Genomic DNA, 27,831 nt, shown 5'->3' on the forward strand with positions numbered 1-27,831 from the left:
GTTCTCAAGAAATAAGAACATGATACAATTCAAGTTCTGGCCGCGGTAAACTTTACTATCAATGCCATTTCAGCATTCTGCCTATATATTTTATCATCCTGTCATGATAAACGCCGGGTCCTATTTTCTTGCTGTATAGTAGATGTGACTGCGCAGATATAAGTCGCGTTTTTCTAAATTGATATGTTTGTTTTTTTACGTGCGTGTCTGTTGCTGTATTATATTTTTTGTTCCCTGCGTATATTGTTGTCCTTAATGCTGTATATTTAAACATATTTTTACCGATATTGTTTATTTTATACAACGCAATGATAACTCTCAGCTGTATTTATTTTTGTCGGCGCAGCGTACGCGTTGTCTTTGAACGCCTGACGTACTTTTCTTTACATGTGTCTGTTTACAATTCAATATGAAGTTATTAATCATGCAAACAAATAAGAAGAAAGTTGGTTTTTCGTACAAAAAAATCAGAATACATAAACGTCATATTAAACAGAAATGCGTTAAAAAATTCAATAAAAATGCACTTCAAGCAAGTTCCTGATAGTTAACTAGACAATCGTTGTTACATACTCAGCAAGTTTCAAACAATGCTGACGGTTCCTTTTGACATAAGAAACATGTTATATGTTAAATTGAAATGTACCTGTATTTAGATTTTACTAGCCTGGGTTCCAGTCTTTGCTTTTGCTCTTGGCAAATCGACTATATATCTGTAAAAAAAATTGTAACGTGCTGGTACGAAATAGTGCGTCAAAATATCAACGCCTAAATCACAGGCTTAGATTTTAAATAAGTTTGATAAGTTTAAGTTTGATAAGTTTATTTTTCAATATTCCATAAGGTTTCATAGCCCACGAGGATATACAATACATTATATATGGCAAAACAGAATATAGCATAACTGTACAAAACAATCTAAACAGCGGAGAAGGTTTACAAATAATTAATTGTCTATCTAATTAGTATATGACATAAGATATTGTTAGCTAATTTCACTTGGGTATACTAGTAAATTTAATTTTACAATGAGATTTTTTCCCAGTTATATAACATTTAGATATATTTAAATATAAATATGCTTTTTCGCTTTTTCGTTGTTAGGTCACATTTAAAGTTTTTAAGGATTTGCCAAGGGAAATTGTTGTTTTTTTTTATATATTTATGACAAACAAAACTCTAGAACAATTCTCCTGAAAAGCTGAACATTATTGCAGCACTTTAAAGTTTCAGGACTATTACCTGACGACAAATGACTTCTGTTTGAAACTGTTTGTCGAGAATAAATCATTTGATGATGCTGAAAAGCAATGTCAGGCAGACGGTGGTCACGTGAATAACATCGATTCAGAGTTGAAGAATGACGATGTACAGAAATTAATGAAAGGGGCTTCGAACCTTGCTTATATAGATGGTCGGCGCAAGGACGATATGTCAGAATGGTTGACCGTAAATGGTTCCGCGAAAGTGTTTTTCAACCGGGCATGTGGAGAACCAGGATAGGGTTCGGATTGTATTAAGATGAGTTACTTCAGTTTGCATTGGTATGATGAAAATTGCTATTCAAAACAGTTGTTTATTAGTGAAAAACAACATTAAAGTTTGTTAGCCAAAGTTTAAGAACTGGAAAGATTTCTTTACTGAAAATATTGAAGGCTTATAGAGATTAACTTACATCTGATATGACTTCGGAAACTAAATACCAAGATTGACTGTCAACTGTGAATGCAAATGCCAAATTAAGAATTAATAATCCTAATGCATTATTTTTTTAATACCTCCGCTATAAAATGTTTTCAATTGTTGTATAATCATATATCTTATTGTAATTTCTTCATTTTGCAACAATACACCCAATAAGTACAATTTGTATAATTTTATGAATGTTCAATTTATTTCATGCGGACATGTTTTTATTGCACACATAATTAGAATACATTGTATATGCATTGTGCACAGTTTACAAAACTACTGTTATGAGATTTTATAAAATGAGATAGTTAAATTAAATGAAATTGTTAAAAAACTTTTAATTTTTGATTGATGTTTTTAATGTAAATTTTTAATAAAATTATGATATAGAAGAGACGTTTCTTTGTGTTGAGTGAATATTGAATATCTCAATAAGAAATGAGAATGACACAAACAATATTTTCAATAGCACGAAGCGCCCTCGAATGAAATTATCAATGAAAATCTCGTTTCGAAGTGAAATACATGTAATTCCATTTTGAATTGACACAAACACAACTTCTTTAAATCTTACGTCTTATTGTTCAGTTTGTGTTCAAGCTAGTAATGTATTACCCAAATAACGTTGATATATATTACGAAATCATTGAAATCTGTACATCTTGTGCGTTCTACATTGTGTTTTAACCATTATTAAGAATAGATAAGAGGTATTATTTTACACCGTATAAACTTACAATTCTTGGAAATATGTACATGTAATAATATTTTTATATAAATAGGTGTAACGTAAAATGTATGAAAAAAATTAATTAAATAAAGTTAAAAATTACAATGGACTTAAATTCTTGCGTCATAAACACAGTATTACGGGAACTTGAAATCTCCATTCATGCTATGATATGTAGGTGGTAGGGTGCATTAAGTGAGATATATTTGACTCAATGGAAACAATAAATCTATAAATAAATAGTTAAAGAAAAATAGATAAGTTAAAGAGCTGTGTTTTTGGGTTCTACATTGCTGTACTATTTTAAAGAATAAATACTCCTTTTTGAAGCATTATTTCACACTGTATAACCTTACAATTCTTGGATATTTGTACTTTTAGACTGGATTTGACGTCGCACCAACACACTAGACAACACAGTCATATGGCGACTTCCAGCTTTACTTGTGAAGGAAGACACCGGGTGCATTATTTCAGGCACGAATGGGCACCTGAATAGAACTACTGGGGGCTAGTTAACTAGTTGAATAGCTTCCTCTTATGAAAGAATCCAAAACGGTGACAACCCATGCCGAAAATTTTGTATATGACATTCTCTGCTAAAAAGTCCTGGATCCACACCCGATTTCATTTGTTTATAGACTGTAAAAACAATACATTAATTTAATTTCATAGTCCTCCTTTATCAGAACAAACACGGCCATTCCACTTGACTGATATCAGAACTAAACGATATACGTGTTTACGTATGATAAGATTTTCGCCTATTTCTACGATATTAAGTCTTGGTAGTTTGGTAAAACTACCCTCATTACATCAAATCAGACAGTTGTTCAGTTACCATTTGTATACGGAGATTACGAAAACATGGTCCTTTTATATGAAGAAAATGTAAATAAAAATGTTTTCAACTTGGCAATCACTCTAAAATTGGTTCCGGAGTGTAAATCTGATGTATGTGAATACTTTATGTACTTGTTCTTATATGCAGGACTCGCGCAATAGATCGTTTCATTCCGCATAAAATCATACATTCTAATTGAAAATCATATAAACGCCGGTTCATGGCAGCAGAATGATAATTGTGTGTTGTAAAAGCACCAGAGTTACATCCCGTGTGATGTGTTACGTAGTTGTGTCTGTTATATGGGGGATAGGGAAAAGATTCGTCCCGGAAATTTTGTGAACAGTGTCATTTATGCTCATTTTTATGTTAAATTTATTTGATCATATCATAAAAGAATAGCTTTCTTAAATTGTGATCACCGCGTACTTCCATGTGTAACTATAACATAAATTTTCCGCGGCATTTACTTATACACCAGATGGATAATGTTGACAATGAAATCCTATTTACCCCACTTAAATTAATGGATTCGTTATCTTCACTATCAATATACCTTTTTTAACGACAGGAAATTGTGTTTTATTAGAAAATGCATCACAATTCTCTGTAAAATGATGTTCTTCCGATTGAAATAAGTCAATCTATATGCATGTAGATGACACTAAATTTAAAAACATGTATAGACCTTTGTGAGTCCATTGAACACTTGTAATTATATATTGTATATGTCATAAAAACTGTTATTGTATTGAAGTTAATAGACAATGTCGTAGATACTGCTATTATGTTGAAATTTATGTCATAAATACTAATATATTGACATAACCTGATTCAAATGCTACTTTATTGTTTGATACATATTTTGGGCCAGAGGCCTTTGATTATGAAATAAAAGAGTTGAGTTGAGTTGTTACATTTACAATGCTGTGTTATGCTTGTATTATGCAGATGTATAAAATTTGACTACAATAATTTCTTGTTGGTTCTTTATGCATTCTATTTGATTTAATAGTTGTTTATGTTTTATGTGTGATTTATGCAGATGTATTTAATTTTAGACTTTGAATGTTTGTGTGCGGTTTATGCAAATTATTTGATTTTTCATTTGTTAATTAAGTTGTTTTTAATTTAACCACTATAGATTATTGTTCACGGTTTATGCGAAGTATTTTATTTTACCATTGTATATCCTAATCCGTGCATTATACATATGTATTTTATTTGTTTTTTTTTAATATGTCCTAATAAACAGTAATAGTAGTATAACATCTATGAATTAATTACATAACATACTTTGGAATATTGTCAGAATGCGTAATTCCCACGAAGACTGACACACAAAATAACATAATCGTCATTTCTGATATTAACAGATATTTATCGAGAATCAGTATCATTTATCTAGTGCTACCAGCAGCACACAATATACATTTACCTTTAGATAAAACATAGTGTTATGTTAAAAGAGAGTGTAATAAACATATTGTATTTATTATTTGCTATTTAACCTTCCTCTTTTTCGATTTTAAAATCTTGGATAATTAAATGCAGATAACTTGATAATGTGAAAAGCTAATTTAAATTAAAAAAAATGTGTAGTTTAAATTAAGTTATAACATTTTACGAAAAATGAAATATTAAAAGGAATTCGTGCCTTTGAAAGATAGAGGTGAAAGAAAACGTTACAAACGACTCTGAACAAAGCAAAACAAAGATGGCTTAATAGCTTTTTTCTTTAATAAAAAAAAATTATTTGCGCAGATAAAATGCAGGAATGAACGGACGTGTTGTGTGTATGTTATTGTATTGTACAGTTTTGTGGAATGTTCTGGAATTTACGACAGGTAAGTTATTGTAGACAATCTGTTGCATAATCTATCATAACATTAACGTGGTATTAGCAAAGTAAATGATACGCCGTGAGAGAATCTCTAGAACGGATTTCTGAATATTTTTTCTTCTTATCTGAGCCTTATGATAAAGTGCTTTTTTAAAAATGAGTTGTAAAGTACCGCGTTTCCTATCACAAAAAATATTATTTACAAAACAGAATTGAATCATAGTTGATATTTTTTATATTATATCCGTAGTGCATTTTAACACTAAACGTGCATGAAATATCTCGTTGACTTAAAGAAAAACTCCTGTTTTAATTGAATAAACAGTAGTAAAGTTACATTGAAATGCTGCAAGCCTTTTCTGTATAGATTGCAAGCATTTTTTTCATTATTGACTTCTCTTTTGGTATTGACAAAGGTGGCATTTGTTGACAGCTTGTCTATAGAAACAAGTTGTTTTGAACTTATTCATATCGCAACCGATTGTTCACCTAACATTTATCCGTGATCCGTGATGACTTTTATAATAGTTGTTACATATGATACGAACATCTTGATTACGTTTGAATAAATATCTTAAATTCTTGCAAAATATCTTAATTAGGTTTTTATACATAACATAAATATGATACCATAATAAAAGCATGTAAATAACAATTTGCGAGACACAATTTTACAAATCTTTCAAGAACGTTGTGTAAGGGTCATAAACAATTTGGATGGAAGTTTTAACACTTTGTATAAAATTCTAAAACACTTTTGTTTAATGTTTTAAATGTTTTTGTTTTTTTTGTTTTTTTGGAATATCTTAATTGTAATATTTTTGTAAAGTGTTTCATTCTTATGAATAAATGTCTTAATACATTTGTGTAAATGCTTCACATACGTTTGTGTAAATGTATTAAATATGTTTTCCTGAATGAATGAAATGCTTTTAAATAAATATCTCATACTAGGATATATGCGCTGTATATGATATCATATCTGAGAAAGGTATCTTAATGTAAACAAAGTGGTATTTTAACTTCACTTCAGTGTTTTTTTTTTTTTTTGGGGGGAGGGGGGTCATTCGGGATCATTGATTCCAGCACTTTAAGTTTTAATGTTGAAAATTGAGTACCGCTCAAGCCGGTGCTAGGGAGCGTGAAGGATGTTGCAATTTATCATTATCCCTCATATACAGAATCAATCAAACCGACTCTACAGTTTCCATGTTATTTTGTTGCTTCCGAGGGATTCTCCTTTTTTCCAGATATTTGTACTTCAAAACAGAAGGTGTCAAGTTTCTTGTGGTTCGTACTTCACTTCAGTGTTTTTATATTTTTTCTGGTCCTTCGGGAGCATTGATTTCAGCACTTTAAGTGTTGCAAATTGAGTACCGCTCAAGTCAGCTTGGGGCGTGAGGAATATTGCACCTTTTAATTATCCCTAATGTACAGACTCAATCAAACCGAGTCTGTGGTTTTCATGTAATTTCATTGTTATTAATGCTTCATAGGGCTAAGTCTTTTTTTCTAGATTCCATTCAAAATACTAACGCACTTAACTTTGCTAATTGCTTAAAGACAAAAATAGCAAAAGATGGTTCTGGTATCAGCCAATGTGTCAGTAAAAGAATAATCAAGATGAAAAGCTTTTGAAAAATGAAATTATAACATTTTTAGGCTTAATGTGTCTATAAATACCTTTATGAATTTATCAAATATTTTGTTAATTGTATTAACTATACTTACTTCTCTCTTCTACAGATGTCGTCAATAAATGTGCATTAATATTGTGCATACCACTTCCTGATTCAATGAAAACGCCAACATTTATCCCTTCTTTAGCAGTATAATTAAAACATGTCCTTCAACAATACAGACATTTTCTGTACATGTGACCTAGTTTCACCATCGTCAAATTGTGTTTATAGGATCCCCAACCAAAATAAAACAAATAATAAAAAATCATATATTGGACGTCTTATTGTCATAGTGTATATATGTTAAAATTCATATGTTATTAATGATTTAATTGATTACAATGTAAAGTTTTGTTGTCTTTTTTTCCAAACAATTCTCGTCATTGACGTTTGTTTATATTTCAGAAGCAGGCGGGTCATGCCAAGAGAGACAGGAATACCTCCCACTTGGTCGAACTTGTAGAAAATCCTGCCAAAATAATAGAGATTGTCGTTCTCACAAGAAAGTATGCCAATGCGATGGCCTTTGTGGCATGAGCTGTATCAAATTAAGTAAATCATAACCAGTATATTTTCCATTATAAAGAATCTTCATTTATACATTTTAACTTAGGAAATTAAGAATGCAAACATTTATGAATATTTGGTTTAATTCATACTTTCCCATAAGAACCAAATAAACATAATATTTTTGTTTGTATATAATAATGATATACACATAATAGATTTAATGTTACGTTAAAACTATTTTTTTTTAAGAATATAAAATACGTGCGATATATGTGTCTTTTTAGATCAAGAATGTCAACCATTGGCTAATATCCCGCATGGTCGGGTAGAAATAATGTCGAATAACCGGTTCGGTGCTGTGGCCCAGTACTTTTGCAAGGATGGCTATAGATTGCATGGTGACCAAGCAAGGGTGTGTCAAGGTGATGAAACTTGGAGCGGATCTATACCTCAATGCATAGTTGCCCATAATGTGGGTAAGTCTGCAGTGCAATTTTGTTAGATATTTTCACACCATTGTTATTTTGATAGAATCTACCTATTTTGCTGGTGTTCGGTTTAAGTCTACCATAGTTTAAGTCTACCCAACACTTTGAATGTAATTTGTTAATTTTAATAAGAAAAAAAAATTACAATCACATAATGAATGGCACACGACTTTGATATTCCTTCGCTCAGAGACACTTGGACTAAATTTAGACACATTAATGCTTTGACTCGAGGACATTACTTATTTTAATCAAGGTATCATGGGTTCGAGCACTACTAGTGTCTAGACCATGCTTTCTGTTATGACACCAGCACGCGTTAATGGCTGTTCAAATAGTCTTCAAGCTTTCATCACAATCGGTCTAAAATCAGTATGTTGAAACTAATTATAAAGTGCATTCATTTCCGACAGAGAAAGAGTTATGCCCACCACCACCGGAAGTACCCCATGCGACTCATGATGGTCCGCCTGGCCAGAAGAGATTTGTTCTTGGAACCTGGCTGCAATACAAGTGTGAACCTGATTACGTTCTAAGCAATGACAAGGTTTTAAGAGCTTGGTGTGTAGGAGGAGTTAAGCCGGCGTGGGTTGGGCCTAATATAACTTGCACACGTAATCGTGGTACATATATCTTTTCATTTCTGTAATTAAAATAATTCGTTTCTGTAACACACTACTTCCCATAAATTATTAACTCACGATATTCCCAATTTCTTGATCACTGATCATTTTTAAACTGCATAAGATACTTTATTCGTTGTTACATCATTACTATTTAACAGGTTTTATTTATGCTTGCACTAATTCTTATCGAGGTTTTTCTTTTTATTTTCGCCTATCGTCATAATTGTTAGCTTCCCCAAGAAATATGTTGATTAAAGAATGAAATATACTATGCTACTAGCTGAATGGCATCGGGCTGATGACGACACGCTGCATGTCCACAAGGCTAATAGATTGCTGCCTCATTTGCGTTTCAAGGCAGCTCAGTCGCTAGACTGCTATTTTCATAGCTGCATGGTCGCTTTACTATGACTACATACTTTGGTTTTCATGTCACTAAGCTGATCAACCATATAACTTCTAAATTAATGCCGCTAATCTTTATCGGTTACGCCGCGCTATTAAAATAGAAAAAGTAAGAATCCCTAAAGAAAGCCCAACACGGCAAATTTAAAAATGTTGCAGGCTCGGTTTGATTGAGCCTGTTCACGGACGGAACTTAGAAGTGCAAGTTACCGTCCACGCCCCCAAGCACCGGCTTAAGCAGAATTCAACATTTAACATGAACTGGTACAATTTTGAATTTTGAACCATCCGCAGCTGTGTTCATTTGGCGGTTATCATGGAACTTTCAATTCGACACGTAAGTGCCATTCCATGAAAAGCAGCATATGGTCCCCAAGTAAACAAACGCGTGTGCCCTAAACGAGAAAACAATGGGCGGAACTAAATAAAATGGAATTTAGAAAGGGGATCAGAGGTTATGAAGCATGCATATTACAGATAAGACGTCAAAAGAAAAATTTAAAAAGCAGGCCACATAACTAAGGGATGATTGAGAGGAATACTGGAACCACCAGCCGAATAGAAAGGACTAAATTACCACAAGCACAACAATAATGCCGTGCTGAACTATCTTTAGGGATCGGAAATATAACATATCTGATTGAATGTACGGGGCGACTTTTAACAGCCTCCAAATGGCACAAACAACGCTGATGTGGCGATAAAATAGTGAAAATAAGAACCCTAAAGAAAGCCCAACACGGCAAAATTGAAAATGTTGCAGGCTCGGTTTAATTGAGCCTGTTCATGGACGGAACTGGAAAGTGCAAGTTACCGTCCACGCCCCTAGCATCGGCTGAAGCAGAATTCAACATTTAATATGAACTGGTGCAATTTTGAATTTTGAAACATCTGCAGATGTGTTCATATGGCGGTTATCATGGAACTTTCAATGTGACAACTGAGTGCCATTCCATGAAAAGAGGCATATGGGTCCCAAGTCAAAAAATGCGTGTGCCCTTAACAAGAAAACAATGGGCGGAACTAAATAAAATGGAATTTAGAAAGGGGATCAGAGGTTATGAAGCCTGCATATCTACTTTTAAGCCTTTAAATTGCAAGATTGAAACATTGCTGACTGCCCGTTGCAAGACACCTGTACTGCTCACTTCATGCTCTTCAATAATCAACCTTATATAACTATGAGGACCGATAACTTTTACAGAAATATTTATCATGTTTGTATCTGTTACTTCCCTTAGACCATTTACAAATTTGTATACAAAATATATTAGAAATCTGATTTTATTAACATATAACAATTAGTACAAAAAGAATTATCAATTATTACCAGAATTCTGACATATTAACAAAAGCAAAATAGTCTCAGTAAGTAACTACATATATCAACTTCTAATGAATCGCGACCTTTTAAAATTGAATTATGTTTTATACCGAAAATTGTCAATCTGTAACTTTAAATTATTTTAACAGCTATATAACGGGTATTATATCTTAACTGTCAAAATAAAATAAAAACACCTCAGCTATAACTGTGTTTTAAAAAACTTACTTGATTAAGCTGTATTGTTATATTCTTTTGTAGCAATATGCTTTAGTCCACCAGATATAGCGCATGCGAGCCATGACAGTAATCCACAACAGCAACAGTTTTCCTCAGGTCACCGTCTACTTTATACGTGCTTTTACGGCTTTTATGCAAAAGGCCAGATATATGCAGTATGCAACGATGATGGCGAATGGACTGGACCATCAATGATTTGCTTACGTAATTAATTATGTTTTCCACATTCATATGTTGTATTTCAGAATCTATGAATTTATTCAATACCGTAAGTCTTTGACAAACTTTTTCGTTAAAAAACGAAATCTTAAATTTTAACACTTTTGACTGTTAGATATTCATGAATTGTCTTAAACTGTGTTAATTCAATCATTCATTCATTCATTCATTTCAATGTCGCGTTAATTCGGACAAACCGTAGCAAAGATGTACAAACACTGAGTCTGCTCATTCCTCTTTTAGCCCTTCAATTAATTTATTCAATCAATCATTTTCATCGTCCAACTATTTTATATCTTATAACTTGTGCTTGTATTTTCTCTCTCTCTATAATATCATAATGTCATTGTGATTCGGATATTTGTGTGTATTACTTCAATATTGTTGTCAACTCAAAGCGTCTACATGTCCTCGACTTTTTGCACCTCTACACGGCCGAATGTACGGTGACGGGACTGATTATGGTACGGTTATCAGATTTCACTGTGATACCGGATACAAAAACGTAGGGTCATTTGAAAGACGTTGCCTGGCAGATCGGACATGGAGTGGACAACATGCTAGATGTGAAGGTAACATACAAGAAATATATCGATTTAAGGGTGCCAAAAGTTTTTACAAAACAGTTTGAGAAATATAAGATGTTTAATGTTCCTATTCTTATTTTGGTGGGATTAGTAAAGAGTATTGAACTTTGTTATGGTTTAAACTAGTCACCAATGAGTTGAATTATTTAAACCATTAATCTGTTTAATTTGTATATAAAATTTGAAAGTTAATGAAAATGGAGGGAGTCTATATTCAATATTAAAATACAAAAAGTTGATAGTCTGGCCATGCTCTATAGGATGACATTCGATTTCGGCAGGAGCAGGGCTAAGTGCATTTTAAAGTAACCAAGAAAACTGCCTATTGTACTGGATGATAGTTCAGAAATTCTATTGCATAATGTATATCACTGAATTAAAAGAACTCGACAGAACAATGATCAATAAATTATAATTTTACACAGACAGTCTGAGAATCTAACTTTAAATGCTTACTATTATAAATGTTAATTCTATATTAAGATATTATTACTGCATCTTAGCTGAAAAGGAAAAATATAATTAAGTTCCACGTGACTTTCAAAGCTGTTCAACATACCATTTTTTAACATCCGAATGAAATACACTCAACCCCACAAACAATTCATACGACCTACCTTGCAATTATATATTTTACAGAGATGAGCTGTGCCTGGCCAGGACCTTTACACAATGGTTACCTTGACGACCAGAAAACAACTGTCGGATCAATTATACGTTTCAGGTTTATTAAAAATCTTTAAATTTCATGTATGTTATAAATTTTCGGGTCACTTACCAGTACTTACAGATACATTATGTATAGATATTATGATTGATTTAATTTAAATTTGAATATCATCTATCCAGATATTGTCGTCCAAGTGTATTTATCCTGCTCTCTCTATATATTTTGTTTGTACATGTATATTAGATGGTAATTTTAAATCTTCATTATATGAATTTATATCTATTTGCAATTAGTTTGTTTCCTTGTTTAATATATTGATTTATCATGTTAAGGTGTAATGTTCGTACAAAGCTGCAAGGAGCCCTGGAGGCCGAGTGTTTGAAGTCCGGCAAATGGTCTGAAAATCTACCAACATGCTGGGGTATGTTGAAAACGTCTAGACACCAGTCCAAAATGATACATTTCTTTATACATTATTGTGTACGAAATGGGAGATTTTTTTTTACTTTGACTCAGCATGATTTTGCTAAGAAGTAAAGCAAAAGTTCAGTTGATGTATTCGATTGTATAAAACATTTGTCATTTTTAAAGTCTTTTACTCAGTACATGGGTCTTCGAATGAGCTGACATTAAATCGATAAAGGCTTGGAACCACCGACCGGACACTTTTTGAACATTTTTCTTTACACATTATATAATTTTAAAGCTAGAGATCTAAACATTTTACATAGTACAGCTAGGCTCTTCTCCGAACTAACGGACTAGTTTGTTTATTTCTGATAATGTTGACACTTATATCTGAGACCTGTGAAGGAGAGTATCAAAATTACTTAAACTGTCTAAACTACTGTACCATATGTGCGGACAGATATGTCCATGATGTTGATTTAATTCAATAAAAGCTTTGGTGTTTTATTTTTTTCATTTTTAACATAATATAAAATATTTCAGCAGCAAATGCTGAAGTTTTGGATATTCTATTATTTATTCTTCAAATGATTACAGCTAGTATAAGTGGTCAGGTATTGCACTCATGACGTCCAAATTTTCAATGTCAACGTTCTTGAAAAAGACATTAAAAAGACATTAAAAAATTACTGTTTACGAAAAATGAAACAAATTTAACTACTTAATTATAGAACAAACATGCAGTTAATGTTGATATTAAAGCGACTGATAGATCAACAACCTCTGAACAAAAAACGGCATTTTCGGGGCCGTCCGGGTTTGGTGGTCTCCAACCAATAGACCTTGTATGTGTTGATAGAGTTTTCACATAGTTTTAACTTCATGTTTTGAAGGTCAGTGCAAAGTACCAGTTTTGCCTAATGTTAGTTATCTTGATAGACGAATATTACCATACGAAGACCATGGCGTGGAAATTGAGTACTACTGCAGAGGCGGTCTTGTACCACGTGATTCACCGATAATGAAATGTTATAACGGAACTTGGTCGACTACCGCCGAATGTTTACCGGGTATGTATGTAAACTGTGGGTAATGAATCATACAGGACGAACTTATAACGTAATAATTCCAAGATTATGATATAAATGTAATAAAATGTACCTTCAAAAACCTAAAAACAACCAAGTGACAGATTATTCCTGATAAATACAAGGAAATCAAATAACTTATATCCATAACATCGAACAAATCAAGAACAATATATTTATAAGAAAGACAGAACAGTGTTTGGTACTTCTTCACTTTCAGCACCTTGTCAGTCCGGTCCGCCACACGTATTGAATGGAATGCGTATTTACATGGGGCAAGGTCACGGATTTAGAGCCAAATATAAGTGTTTTGCAGGGTTCCAGCTTACAGGAATGGACGGGACGTACCTCACGTGTGAGTTTGGTGTCTGGACAGGTGGAACACCTCTATGTACGGAATGTAAGTTGTTCGATTGAAATCAAATTAAATAAGTTGTGCAAAGATTTTGTAAAATTCCTTTTACTGTCCAATTTCCAATAAAAAGTGATAAAAGTAGGCATGATTGCAAAAAAGAAAAAATAAGAACCCCTAAAGAAAGCCCAACACGGCAAAATTGAAAATGTTTCAGGCTCGGTTTGATTGAGCCTGCAAAGTTCTCCTAATTTTTTGTATATGATCTATATTTTTATCCTCTGTAAAGCAGTAACCTTTTGACAACAGCACAACAGATTAAAACTTAGGTTTAATACTGCTCAAAAGGTGAGAAGTTTGTACTTTAAACAGCTGAATATATATCAGCTGCTATGAAAAATACTGCTATTGTTCTAGATGAGTGTTCAGTAAAATAACATTTACATAAAATTAATTGAGACCAAAATTTAATTTGTCAGTTTTTGTTAATCTCCTTCCGCGTAGCGGGGAGAGGATTATAGGAATGATCTCCGTCTGTAAGTTTGTTCGTCCGTGTGTCCGTCTGTTACACTTTCATGTCCGCTCCATAATTTTAAACCGCTAAAAATTGTTTAAAATTAATTGGTTCAAGTTTTCACCATAATGAGATGATGTGCAGAGCGCAATGATTGGGTTGCTACCCCCAAGGTCGAGGTCACACTTATAGGTCAAATGTTAGAAAGTCTACATTTCATGTCCACTCCATAACATTTAAACCGCTGAAATGTTTAAAAGATAACACGGCAGAAATTATCACCATTATGACACCATTGGCAGAGCCACAACCCGCAAGGTCAGGGTCACACTCAAAGGCCCAATGTAAAATCATCTTTTTTGTCATGTCCGCTCTTTCACTTATTGACACTTAAAAGGTTTTAAAATTACATGGCACAAACGATCTCCACCGTGACACAATCTGCAGATCACAGCATCCAGGTTCTTACACCCAAGGTCAAGGTTATATTTTCTCCATAACTTTTGACTTTATGGATAATTCTTGATAACTTGGCACAAATAATCACCATCGTAAGACTATGTGCTTCTGACATGCATGTCACAACATCAAGTTCATTATTGATCAAAGGTCAAGAAGTACACTTTCAGGTTATGTCGTTATTACTATTTACATACTCACGAACTTCTGTTTCGTTAACGGATGTCGAACAGAGGTGCTACTAAGTTTAAGTGTAATATAAGGAGTATTGAATAATTGCATATACTCACCTTCCGTTTCTTGAAGGACGGAATCTCACATCTAAAGAAATCCGTAAAATGCAGTATAGTGTATGGGAGTAAATTATTTGTTCTGGAAACTATTGACCGAAAACTGTCAGAAAATTTGCAACAGTACTTGAAACATAACCATTTACAGTATTTGAAATATAGGGAAGGTTAGAGGTAGGGGCACTGATTGTTTTAATGATGAATTGCATATATTGACGAATGACCATTAAGCGCCATTTGCGTCGCACAAACAATCTTTGTATGAACTTTATAGGAATGAGCAGTACCGAGTGTAATTGTGCATATTATCGGCATTTTCCGGTTCAATGATTTAAGTTAGAGCTATGGGACACATGTGATCACTGATCGCTCTTGTTATATATATGGACTGTAAAGCACGCACGGCTGATATAGGTCACCGCAAATTGTCGAATAACTAAACTTTATTAAATATTTATGCGATATGGTTCGCATGGAATCGCATATTATAACGTGTTACATTTTTCAATGATTCATATGCAAGCGTTTGTCCTTCATTTTTCTAAATTCGTCGTCAAATTAAAAATCAAATTAGCCAAAATATGTATTCATCCGCTTTCTTAAAATTTAATTAGCCGCAATATGTATATATTTGCTACATACCATTCATGTTCACAAAATATATCGGTTTTCAAGTTACTTCGCAACCGCTAGACATACATAGTAGCTGATCATAATCTGATTGCGCCAGTCAACGAACGCTTTGCATTTGGTTAACGTATTGGAGCGACTTTGGACACACGACGAATGAAATATTATTTTCTAGATGGTTAAAATATATCTTGCAAACATGACTTTTCGGAACGCCAACGCATCAGTACGATCTTTTATAAATATTTGCAACTTACTTATTCATTTTGCATTTTCCTTGTGGCTAAGGGGTTACCTTTAGGGATTGAGGCATCAGAATTGAAGCTTCTGTTCTACCCTGCGTGCTCGTAATCATTGGAGTCTAAGCATCTCTCAACTCAAGCAGGTTAGGTAGTTTTGACCCCTGGTATTGGGTTAAGTCTGTAACAACCGAGGTAAGCCAAATCATCTTTCCTGTTTCGGGACCATATGACCTAATCGATGTTGGTGCGCCGTAAAACAAAACAAAACAAAAAGATATAATGCAAGAAGTCCTTATTGTCAGAATGCGCACGTTAAGACTGGGAGTTTGTTGAAGGCTCTAAGAAGATATATGATCAGGTGCAAAAAAAATTCTTATCTGATGTTAAGATAACTATCTAAATATTTCTTAAATCTTTACTATTGATTTTACAGTTTATTGTCCAAACCCAGGAACAATCGAGAACGGAAAGATTTATAAAAAGAGCCAGGAAAGTAGATTTGACTTTAAGCCGTACATTAGTACCATACGTCATGGTAACCGGCTCGAATATGACTGTGACATGGGATTTCGAGTAGATGGCCCAGGCGGTGCGACATGTGTCAATGGGCAATGGCAACCTCCGCTCGGTGGTACCAAATGTGTGCCTGCAACCCATCCACCTTTCAAAAAACTTTGGAAACCGTTACCAAACTTGAACACATACGTGTGATATTGTGAAAACTGTACAGATTGGATCCAATATATTTCAACTATATTATGAATTTTTATAATTAATTTACATTACAGTTTTATTGTTGTTGCCTTCAAATTTATTTATTTTTGTATAAATTAGATGAGTTCTCTGTTTAAATTAAATAAGATGACGTACCAGATGTATAATCTTACAATTTTTAAAAACGATGGAATTTCTTTTTTGTGTTATGGATAAAAATGTAGAATATGGCTGAATTCTGGCAATGTGTCTTCAAAATTTAATGCACTAAATAATAGAATATCTGTCAGGTTAATATTCTCTGATTTCGGTAATCACTCCAAAATATTGTATGTGTTACACATATTTTACCTATTTTAATATATGTCACTGGTTGAAGTATAGTTATGTCTGTGAGATGAAGTTGCAATTTTAATGTTTGAAGCAGCATGCCTCCAGATTGATGCTAATTTTCATGAAAATTTTGAAAATGTATTTAAAAGTGAAATATTGTGAATTGAACAAAGAAAATAATTTGAACATTGCAAACGGCACTTACAATCCACGTAAATTACCAAAAAGGGGTCAAAATATGCATAAATACCTCTTACTGCGTTAGTAACGCAGTATAATTATAGTGATTGATACTGCAAAATCAGTCATTAATCGCACATAACATGTTAATGATTAATTGAATACTGAATCTTTTAACTTTTCTTGAGATCTTAATACATTTTCCTAAAGATTGAATATCTTGAAATATTTTGACTCATCTGGAGGCGTGCAGCTTTAATGAAGTTAAATGTTGCAAAAAACACAAAATTTAGAAATAACTTTTATGGCTGGTATGTTTTTATCGATACCTTAGTTAACAGTTAAGTGGATGATGTCTGAGATTAAATTTTGCAGCTTGAATTTTTTAAAATGTCCATTTCAATTTTGAAAATATCAATTTATTCTGGTCAGCCAACAGCAAAGAGCATATCAGATTGCACAGGTGTGTAGGATAGCTTGGGTCTTAACTAGATGAGTAAGGGCAAAGGGTTCTAGCCGGTAAGTGTTATTCATATAATCCAATCATCATATTATGTCTTTTTGATAATAACGTTATATTTCAACTGTTATTGAAACACATGATGTAATGATATTGATAATGTAAATATTAACTTTACATATTGTTTCGATAGCAAAAACAATATATGCTTGACAACGTATTTTGAATAACATCATACAAGAAATAGAAATATTTCAAATCTTGAAGTTGCCATTTTATATCCAATATGAATTGTCAGTCAGCGTTGCCACAAACTAAGAGTTATTTTGACCCTTCAAGCTGTTTTGTTTGTCTACTTTCTATGCAAAAGTAGGCTTTGTCTAACAATATATGATTTGTTTGTAAAAATAATATCCGTTTCATTTTACCTATAATTATTCAAATACATGTTATCATAATCTCGTTTAAATAATGTTTTGTAAGCATAACCAAGGTAAGTTGACTAAGTTATTTAGACATCGTGCAAGAATTTAAATTATAAATTAAATTGTATGTTCGTAATTGATTTGTCAACGATACTCAGGAGTCTTGGTTATTTGTATGACTTAACATAATGTTAATTTTTATTCATAAAATACAAAATGGTGAAGAAAATAGTCAAAATAAACAAAAATAGTTTGTTTTAATTTTAGTCCTTTTTATTTCTCCACTCAAACATTGTACATCGCCATCTAGCACATACACACAAAAATTGTTTAAGAAAGGTTTTGGAAGCAGCTAGTGTGCCACCTTGTCAATTAAGTTTGAGGCTATTTTCACAAAAGATCGTACGACTTAATTCCATCGGAAATAATCTCATTTACACAAAAGAATACTAAAAATATTTAAAGCAATTTCAGAGGCATAACATCATTATATTAAATGAAAGGGTCGCTATAATTGTATAGTTCCACATATAAGTCCAACTTTACCCAAGCGCAAATATAACTACCTATTGCTATATTAAATGTTGCCAGAACCGAATGGTATATGGCGGTCAGGAACTCTAATATCGTTTTGTACCGATTTGCTGGTTTGAATCTACTGATGTTGTTTTAAAACTGCATAAGTATTGTTAAGTCAAATTTCCATGATTTATATGTTTTGCTTATATATAACAACACTATTTCGTACGCAGACAGCTTTAATAAATTCTATTATAATTTATTCTACCTGGACAAAACATGTAATGCAATATGTGCAGTGTTCACGTGTTTGTTCTGGTGTAGATGAAATGTTAAATATTATATTTCACAAAATATTTATGTAATGTTATGTTTCACAAATAATCAGCCTTTTTGGTAGTAAAAACGGTCAAATGAAACGAATTTAAATTTTTATAATATAACATGATACGGAGACCATTATGTGACTAAAGGTGCCCAGTTAAAAAAATCTTCTTCTGCGCTCACCATCAATTTAAGCATTATTATGGATTCCCAACATTGAATTCTTTAAATCACCATTCTTTTACTCAGACTAATAATGTAAATAACTGATCACCGCACACTGTCTGACATTGTTTTTCAGATGGACATACAGGCTTACACGAAATCTGTTTTCCGTTAATTTATTGCATCAGCAGAATTTTTCACATATGTACCGTCTATAATTGACTACACTTTGACTATTATGTCCAGTAAACACACTGATTGTTGGATTTAATGTTTTGAATCGCCATACCAATAAAACGCTATAGCAATGGAGTTTTTGAATTGTATCCTTAGACTCCATTAACATCTTGACTTTTCTTTCCATTATTGATGAATAATCATTTATATTGTGTTAGTCTTAGAAAAACTTTAATCATGACTGAAAAATAAACAAACAAAAAACAACATAAGAATGATTTCCAATGTAATGTTTTCCTGAATGCTTCTAGATGAACATGTATTTATAAACAAAATGAATATTCTCAGAAAAACATTGAGTTTTATAATGTTCAGAAAAGCCATATCGTGAAAGTTGATGATGTTCAGGCGGAAACGTAAGAATTTATACTGCCCGTTGCTCTTAATAACACTTCTTACTAATTAATAATTATTGAAATTTTACAAGGATTGCTCAGTAATCTTAAGAAGATATTTTTTCTATCAAGAATTTACAAGTACACTGCGAATAAACTTTCTTCTATTATCTTTACACTCAAGAAGAACATTTATACAATTTCAAGCTATATTATCTAAGATCACCTTATCTCAAAATGTTGTTGCCCGTTAGTCAAGTGTAGGGATTTACATTGGTTAAACTGCCAACTAATGAAGATTGCACTGTCTAAATAACTTTCAATTCCGACAGCTTAACAAACCTTTGAACTCTATCAAATTTGATAAGCAATGTTTGGTAGCAAGTAAAAATAATTTGCAATCTGTACATTTTAAATCATGTAAATGATAAACTGAGATATTTTCGTTAAGTTTTATCTGTACAGCGAGGAATGTTCAAGGAAAACATTGGCTACTTCCAAGACATGTTATTACTTCAAAGCAAATATGTTAGGATATCTTTGCAAATCATTTAGAATAAGCCGTGCGTCACAAATTCAAAGTACTCGGATAACATAAAGAGTGTGTTTTGTACTACAAAGAAGAGAACATTCACTTTAAAATTTTATTCGTTGTCGTAAAGATTAATTATCAATTAAACCTTCTCTGAACATAACAAAGTTATTAAACGTTAGGTGTAACACGTTATTTGTAATGAAAATGAGAGGAGGAACGGTATTTTTAGTGTTTATTATCTCAGTGGTAATAGTTACAATGGACATTTCCTCTGCGTCATTGATACAAAGTAACGGAACAGCCGAGAAAGATATTAACGGCGAAATGTTGTTAAAACTTGGAAGGACGTTGGATAAGCCAGTAATTACACTGTTAGGAATGGCAATTCGGAACCTTGAAAATCTCCATCCTTGCTATGACTGGACACAATGGACAAAATGTGGTGCATTTAACGAAGGATACATAGCTTCACGAAAACGAACGAGAAAGTGTGGCAGATATAAATCAGGGGATAAGTTGACGACGGAAACAGACATCGGCATATGTGAAGGATTTTGTCCCAAGGACTATAACCTGACTGCAAATGGATTCTGTGTAAAACTGTATGTCCATTTGAAAACTTTTGATGATGCTGAAAAGCAGTGTCAGGCAGATGGTGGTCACGTGATTAACATTGATTCAGAGTTTAAGAATGGTGATGTCAAGAAATTTCTGCAGGGATTTGGTACATACGTTTATATTGATGGTCAGCGCAAGGACTCGGTATGGTTGACCGTAAATGGCTCTGAAAAAAAATTCTTCGACTGGGTATCTGAAGAACCCCATAATGGTTTTTGTATTATTATGCATTATACCAATACATATTGGTATGATTCGACAGATTGCACTTCAAACAGGCCATTTGTTTGTGAAATTTAAAACCAAATTTTTGAATGTCAGAATAATGCTGGATTTGTCCACCGTAGACTATAAAGATTTTGGGGCTTTATTACCTAACGTGATAAGGATAGTATAAGAAGTGCAAAACATATACCAACAAATGTTCCACTGTAAAATGAATTTATACAAGCAAATTTTGAAGCCAATACTTGAAAGTGATTTTACTATTGGTATAAATAAATGTGTCTATTATGTGTTTTATTAAAAAACTGGAACAGTCCGAAGACTACATTAGGATATTGTTACATTACATGTTTGAAATACATATTCCCCCTTGTATTTCTGTTTGAAATAGGAAAGCCATATTTGAAGAACAAATGTTCTTAGTCATGTTGTGAAGAATACCTGATTCAAATATGACAATTTCTTTGAAATTCTTTGTTTTATTAATGCATAGCAAATACAAGACACCATAATCATGTGTTATTTGATTGTCCTTATTCTGACAATTATAATGCATGCATTTTGAATATAAGTATTCAACCACGTGAATTAAATAGGTTATGGGGATGACATCAATTAATTTCATGCGAAAATGTTTTTCTTTAACATTTGTAAGAATGCATTGTATATAAAATAATTGTATAAAATGTAATGCAAATCAGTTTAATAAAAATAAACGAAAAGTGTTCATTTTGCTGTTAATTGCTTTGGCAAACTTTCTGCAAAATTTATGATACACAGAGGCGGTAGTTAGGTGAATTTAGAATAAATGTAATTTACGAGCACACAGCGTGCTGGAATAAAAATATAAATGAACTTACAGTAAGATACATTTCATATTCACTTGAGAAAAAAAACCAAAAAAAAAAAAAAAAAAAAAAACAAATCAAATCATACGTCTTATTGTACTGCTGCGTTAAAACTCATTAGATATTACCCATATCACGCTAAAATGTATTATGTAATCATTAAAAGCTGTACATGGCGTGTGTTCTGCTTGTTTTCCGTTACTAAAAACAGATTAGGCTTTATTTCACACCGTCTTAACTTACAATTTTCATTGTATTGTATTATAATATATCATTAATTATTACATGTAGACTATATAAATAAGAATGGAATAATGATACGTTAAATGACTATAGCAATGTACTATAATTGACGCAAAGTCACAGAACGGTGGAAGATTGTAACGGCGAGATGTAGATTTAAGTTGGTTAATAGACCCTTTCATTTAAGACCGTATCCAAGTTGTCGCCCTTGGATGACGTCATTTTGGGATACGATGGACATTGGTGATACGATTAAGTACATAAATAGAGGGATATACAGATCATAATCCTTTCTCTTGAAAGATTGGCAGATTGAAATTGCAAATAAATGTGTAATTGAATAAGATATCACATAAAAATGAATAAAAATGTTTACTATAATAAGGTTAACGATTTGTTTTAAAAGTACACCATATGGCTAAGTAACTGATCATGATTACCATTTTCGTTTGATTCTTAATGATGAAAATTTTACCAGGCAGTTAAATCGAACTAACTTGCTAATACCAGAGATGTAGATAATGTATCTATGTCTCTGCTAATATACAATACCCAAAAGATATTTTGAATTTCAAAAATTTAAGTATTCCGTAGTTTCGTAAAACGGCTGCGTAATAATTAATTGCAGGATACTGGTTGATAAAAAATTATTTTGATTTAAGCATTATTAAGACAAAGAAAAAAACAATATAAATCTATGTAATTCAAAAAAATAATGTTGAGGCATAAAAAGTAAAATTCTTTTGAATGTACATGACTGTAAACTATTTGTGTTGGCAAGAAAGGCACTCTCAAAAAATCGTACATCTAAGAATTTAAGTATTTTTGACTGTGCCAGTTGGTAGGACTCTTGAGTATCAAATCAGTAATGCATGACCACAAAGTCCCTAGGATGATCCATTACCAAAATTGGACCATAGATATTTTGTCAACTAACAAAAGTGACGTAATCTGACGTTATGTTATAACTCTAAAAATGCACCCTGGTGATTTATGATATCACAGCCAAGTGTCGCTTGTATATACAACATTTGCACCCTGTTAATTAATATGTTACGGCCCAGTGGTACTTACATATACACATCTATTTATTTATGAAATAAGTCACTGGGGGAAATGTCTTTATTTTTATATTCATAAGAACATCAGACTAGATTTGTAATATCAAAATTATCTTATTATCGTCTGTTGCCAATCTAAAGTTATAAAAGTCAATGCCACATGGTTTTCGTTCTTTCCGGAATATTAATAAACTTATATCCTTCACTGGTTCTTTGAAAGATTTTTTATACGGCATATTGAAAAAGAATCAGTAAGTATTGACAGAAAATCATTCTTCTATTGTTCTATTAAAGCTTGAAAACAATCATTAAAAAAACTTAGGCAATCTTATTTTCATGTTTGTCACAAATACGCCGGAATTTTCTAAATGGCGGAAATAACACAGAAAACAAGAAAATGACCATTTAAATTTATAATAGGCAATTTTCAGTGTGTATGGGTGTTTATAAAATATTAAAAGAATTTGATTTATTTACTAGCCTTTTATCCTGGCATTAGAGAAAATCTAATAAATATATTCACTTTGAAATTTCGCTGTTTCACTCCATGGCGAGAATCAATCTCGATCTTTGTTTTTGTATTTTTTTTATTGTCTTTATTGAATTTTTGCATGCATGAGTAAAATTTTACATGTTATAATCATTATTGAACGATCAGTATTTACGCATAAGCTAACATTCTATGCGGCCTGTATAGTATAATCTCCTATTTCCGTCACATCCGGTAAGGAAAATTACTCTTCCCTGACTGTTATCGCTTAAATGAAAGGGTCTATACCCTGGACAAGCAAATAATTACATTGTCTGAAATGGAAATTTGGCTATTTGAAAAATTCCACCATTGTTATGATTTGTCAGTGTAATCAGTACGTGGTGATCAAAGAGTAGGGAGCATGACTGTAGTGACGTATACTTTGCACCATGGAATTAATATATCTTTACACACATATTTAATTAAATACAGACAAAGAACTCTTATTTTGCCGCATATGTTTAAAATATTAACACCACTGGATGAAATGTCACACACGTGCAAAGAAAATCAACATTTCGAAAAAGTAAATCGAAAATTTTTTTATAGACTTATCTGTCGTATTCAAAAGCCATATCTGATACAACACTTACATTTTTGTGTTTAATCAAAAGTTTTCATGATTTGTCAATAGTTTCATACGAGTTTTTCTTTCTCAAAATTGTGCAAGTAATATGAGAATAGACTTATTTGTATTATCTTTCCCATTGGGAAAAAATATTTCTGCAATATATGCTATATAAGCTTAAATTATCTAATCTTAAAAGTATTGTGTTAGGTTTAACCGGTATTTGGTGAATGTGTTACATGTGCAACAGAATGACATAAAGTTTAAGGTCGATAGCACTAATTTAACTTAATAAATATTGAAACGCAGTCGGGGTCTGCTTCCCAAACACGCCTTATGTCCAGGACACGAGTTCTTTTTCGAACATGCGTGGAGTATTATTAAATATTGAACCTTCAAAGGAAAAACAGAACACACAACCTGAAAAAAGGACACTAAATATTTATTTAGATTTCATTCAAATACAGTTGAATACGTAAATATTCTGAAATGAATCCAGTCTTTTAATGTCACTTTGGCTACTACGTCCAGTCACCACGGGGATTGTTGGATTTAATGTTTTGAATCGCCATACCAATAAAACGCTAGCATTGGATTTTTTAAATTGTTTTCAAAGAATCTATTAACATATTGGCTTTTCTTTCCATTATTGATGCACACTCATTTATATTGTTTTAGTCGCCAAAACAATGACACAAAGAAAACGACTTTCTTTCTTATCTGACATTAAACCTTAAACATTCTGCTTATTGTACATAAGGGTACAAACTGCACATTAAAGACAATTTTATAATATTTTGTTTATGCAATTCAAGTTACCATTAAGGCAGAAGATTTTTACCATGACTGAAAAAACAACAACATAAGAATAAGTTCAAATGTAATGTTTTCCTGTATGTGTTTTAGATAAACATAATATTATACTGATAAACATAATGAATATTCACGTAAAAAACTATTTGAGTTTTATAATAATTCTTAAGAGTCGTATCATGAATGTTTATATTACGACAAACATGTACATTGATAGCAGGTGACTTGTTGAACAGAGTATACATTTTAAGTTTGCAAAATTGTACCAACCATTCTGAGTTATTCAAAACACAGATGCCAGAATTAGGTATATTAGGAGTAAGGATTCATTTATTGCCATGGCATAGTTTTCTTTCTTTAGACAACTGTAAAAATGGCGTGTATGTACAATGCCATTTAGTCATTTAGCCCTTAAACTGAGGATTTTTTCCAGCCTCCATTTTAACAATGCCCATTGCTATTATATGGGATCTCGAGATTATTCTAGAAGACTTCCAGTAAGTGAGCCAAAAGTGTATAATCTGGTCAAATATCAATGATGTTCAGGCGGGTCTGGCTTTATATCATCATTAAACGTTTCACAAGGGTAAGAGTTTATATTGCCCCTTGCTCTTAATAACACTTCTTACTAATGAATAATTATTGAAATTTTACAAGGATTGCTCAGTAACCTTAAGAAGATTTTTTTCTATCAAGAATTTACAAGTACTATGCGAATAAAACTTCTTCTATTATCTTTACACTCAGGAAGAACATTTATACAATTTCAAGCTATCTTATCTAAGATCACCTTATCTCAAAATGTTGTTGCCCGTTAGTCAAGTGTATGGAATTACATTGGTTAAACTGCCAACTAATGAAGATTGCACTGTTTTAAATAACTTTGAATTCCGACAGCTTAACAACTTAACAGCTTAACAAACCTTTGAACTCTATCAAAATTTAATAAGCAATGTTTGGTAGCAAGTAAAAATAATTTGCAATCTGTACATTTTAAAACATGTAATTGATAAAGTGAGATATTTTCGTTAAATATAATCTGTACATCGAGAAATGTTCACGAAAAACATTGGCTGCTTCCAAGACACGTTATTACTTCAAAGCAAATATGTTAGGGTATGTTTGCAAATCATTTAGAATAAGCCGTGCGTCACAAATTCAATGTGCTCGGATAACATAAAGAGTGTGTTTTGTACTACAAAGAAGAGAACATTTACTTTGAACCATTTCTGTTTGATGTTAAGTTTAACTATCCATTCTTTGAAACAAAACCTTTTCTGAACATAACGGAGCAATAAAACGTTAGGCGTAACACTTTATTTGAAATAAAAATGAGAGAAGGAAAGATATGTTTTGTGTTAAGAATATCAGTGATAATAGTCCAAATGAACATGTCCTCTGCGTCTTTGACGAATAGTAACGGAACAGCCGAGGAAGACATTACCGGCGAAATATTGTTGAAGCTTGGAAGAACGCTGCATAAGCCAGTAATTACACTGTTAGGAATGGCAATTCGGAACCTTGAAAATCTCCATCCTTGCTCTGACTGGACACACTGGTCAGAATGTGGTGCAATAAGAGAGGGATACATAGCTTCACGGAAACGAACAAGAAAATGTGGCAGATATCAATCTGGGGATAAGTTGACAACGGAAACAGATATCGGCATATGTGAGGGATTATGTTCCAAGGCATATAACGTGACGACAAATGGATTCTGTGTTAAACTGTATGTCAATTTTAAAACGTTTGATGACGCAGAAAAACAGTGCCAGGCAGACGGTGGCCACGTGATTAATATTGATTCAGTTTTAAAGAATGGTGATGTAAAGACATTATTGCAGGGAATTAGTGCAAATGTTTATATTGATGGTCAGCGGAAGGACTCAAGTTCAGCATGGTTGACCATAAATGGTTCCCAGAAACAATTCTTCAACTGGGCATCTGGAGAACCAGATAGTGGTCTTTGTATAAGAATTTATCCGTGTAATTCATTTTGGTATGATTCCAGTTGCACTTCAAACAGGCCGTTTATTTGTGAAATATTACATTGAACTTAGGATTATCAGTCCAAAGCTTGGAAATAATAGTGTTTAATATTGATAATAGGTCATCGTCAACAGATTTAGACTGGAAGGATACTTACGTCTCTTATAATAAGAGATTAATATCTGAAACGAACTGGAAAGGAAAAGAAGTTCAAACAAATACAATTAACAATAAGAAAGTTAATGAATTTAAGTGTTTGAAGGAAACCCATTATGTATGAACATCAATGGTGTAAAGTTATATAAAATTTGGCGTAATAATTATATTAAACAGTCCGAATCCTACATTGCACTTTTGGATTACATATATAATTTTAATGAATGTGGATTTCTGTGACTGTTATCGTGTTAGTAGAAAAGTCATATATGTTCGACAAAAACAATGTGTACGAACCCCCTTGCTTGCTACGCAACTGCAATTGTACAGCGCGCAGTAATATTATTATTTATAGATGCATCTTTTTTTGCAAGCGATATTTGGCGCTACATTGTGACGTCATGTAAACAACTCTTTAAACGTCTGTACAGCGTTAATGACTGAATTAAAGATATTGGTGTTCGGATTTATTTTCTTAGTTAGGGCATTATCTATCATTCTAGATAGTTTTCAAAACAAAATTTAACAAAAAGTTGTTCGATTTTGGAGTGGTTTTGACTTAGGATAATTTTAAAATACTTAGGACTGTTTTTGGTCATAAATATAGGAGTCATAAGTTAGAACCTTTTATAAGACTTTCTTTCGAACGCAAAATTGTCACAATTTTTATCTTAAGACAAACTTAAGACTTAGGAATCTCCATGTTTT

At 32.4% G+C, this 27,831-nt stretch overlaps 2 protein-coding genes across 3 annotated transcripts; both read left to right on the forward strand.

The window, feature by feature from the left end:
• Positions 1 to 4,698: 4,698 nt before the first annotated feature.
• On the forward strand, positions 4,699 to 18,182 carry LOC132756871 (protein lev-9-like). Of its 2 annotated transcripts, XM_060748014.1 has the most exons (11): positions 4,699 to 5,113; positions 7,197 to 7,343; positions 7,586 to 7,777; positions 8,203 to 8,412; positions 10,406 to 10,588; positions 11,002 to 11,175; positions 11,830 to 11,914; positions 12,193 to 12,281; positions 13,162 to 13,338; positions 13,577 to 13,756; positions 16,277 to 18,181. In XM_060748014.1, exons 1-11 carry the CDS (start codon positions 5,044 to 5,046, stop codon positions 16,552 to 16,554), a joined length of 1,785 nt encoding a protein of 594 aa, XP_060603997.1. In that variant the 5' UTR covers positions 4,699 to 5,043; the 3' UTR covers positions 16,555 to 18,181. The 2 variants fall into 2 exon arrangements, with proteins under 2 accessions (XP_060603997.1, XP_060603998.1); XM_060748015.1 differs by lacking the exon at positions 4,699 to 5,113 and having other exon boundaries at positions 7,197 to 7,297; positions 16,277 to 18,182.
• Positions 18,183 to 26,039: 7,857 nt separating this feature from the next.
• On the forward strand, positions 26,040 to 27,449 carry LOC132756872 (uncharacterized). Its single transcript, XM_060748016.1, has one exon. It carries the CDS (start codon positions 26,310 to 26,312, stop codon positions 27,030 to 27,032), a length of 723 nt encoding a protein of 240 aa, XP_060603999.1. The 5' UTR covers positions 26,040 to 26,309; the 3' UTR covers positions 27,033 to 27,449.
• Positions 27,450 to 27,831: the final 382 nt, after the last annotated feature.

This window comes from Ruditapes philippinarum, unplaced genomic scaffold (genome assembly GCF_026571515.1).
Source record: "Ruditapes philippinarum isolate M1 unplaced genomic scaffold, ASM2657151v2 ctg12817_1_1_1_1, whole genome shotgun sequence".
NCBI classification, from domain to species: domain Eukaryota; kingdom Metazoa; phylum Mollusca; class Bivalvia; order Venerida; family Veneridae; genus Ruditapes; species Ruditapes philippinarum.

Bases quoted from the DNA above. Each gene is read 5' to 3' on its own strand.
- LOC132756872 (XM_060748016.1), top strand. From the start codon at position 26,310: ATGAGAGAAGGAAAGATATGTTTTGTGTTAAGAATATCAGTGATAATA.
- LOC132756871 (XM_060748014.1), top strand. From the start codon at position 5,044: ATGAACGGACGTGTTGTGTGTATGTTATTGTATTGTACAGTTTTGTGG. The intron at 5,114-7,196 runs GTAAGTTATTGT...TTTATATTTCAG, and splicing joins TGTTCTGGAATTTACGACAG to AAGCAGGCGGGTCATGCCAA. The intron at 11,176-11,829 runs GTAACATACAAG...TATATTTTACAG, and splicing joins ACAACATGCTAGATGTGAAG to AGATGAGCTGTGCCTGGCCA.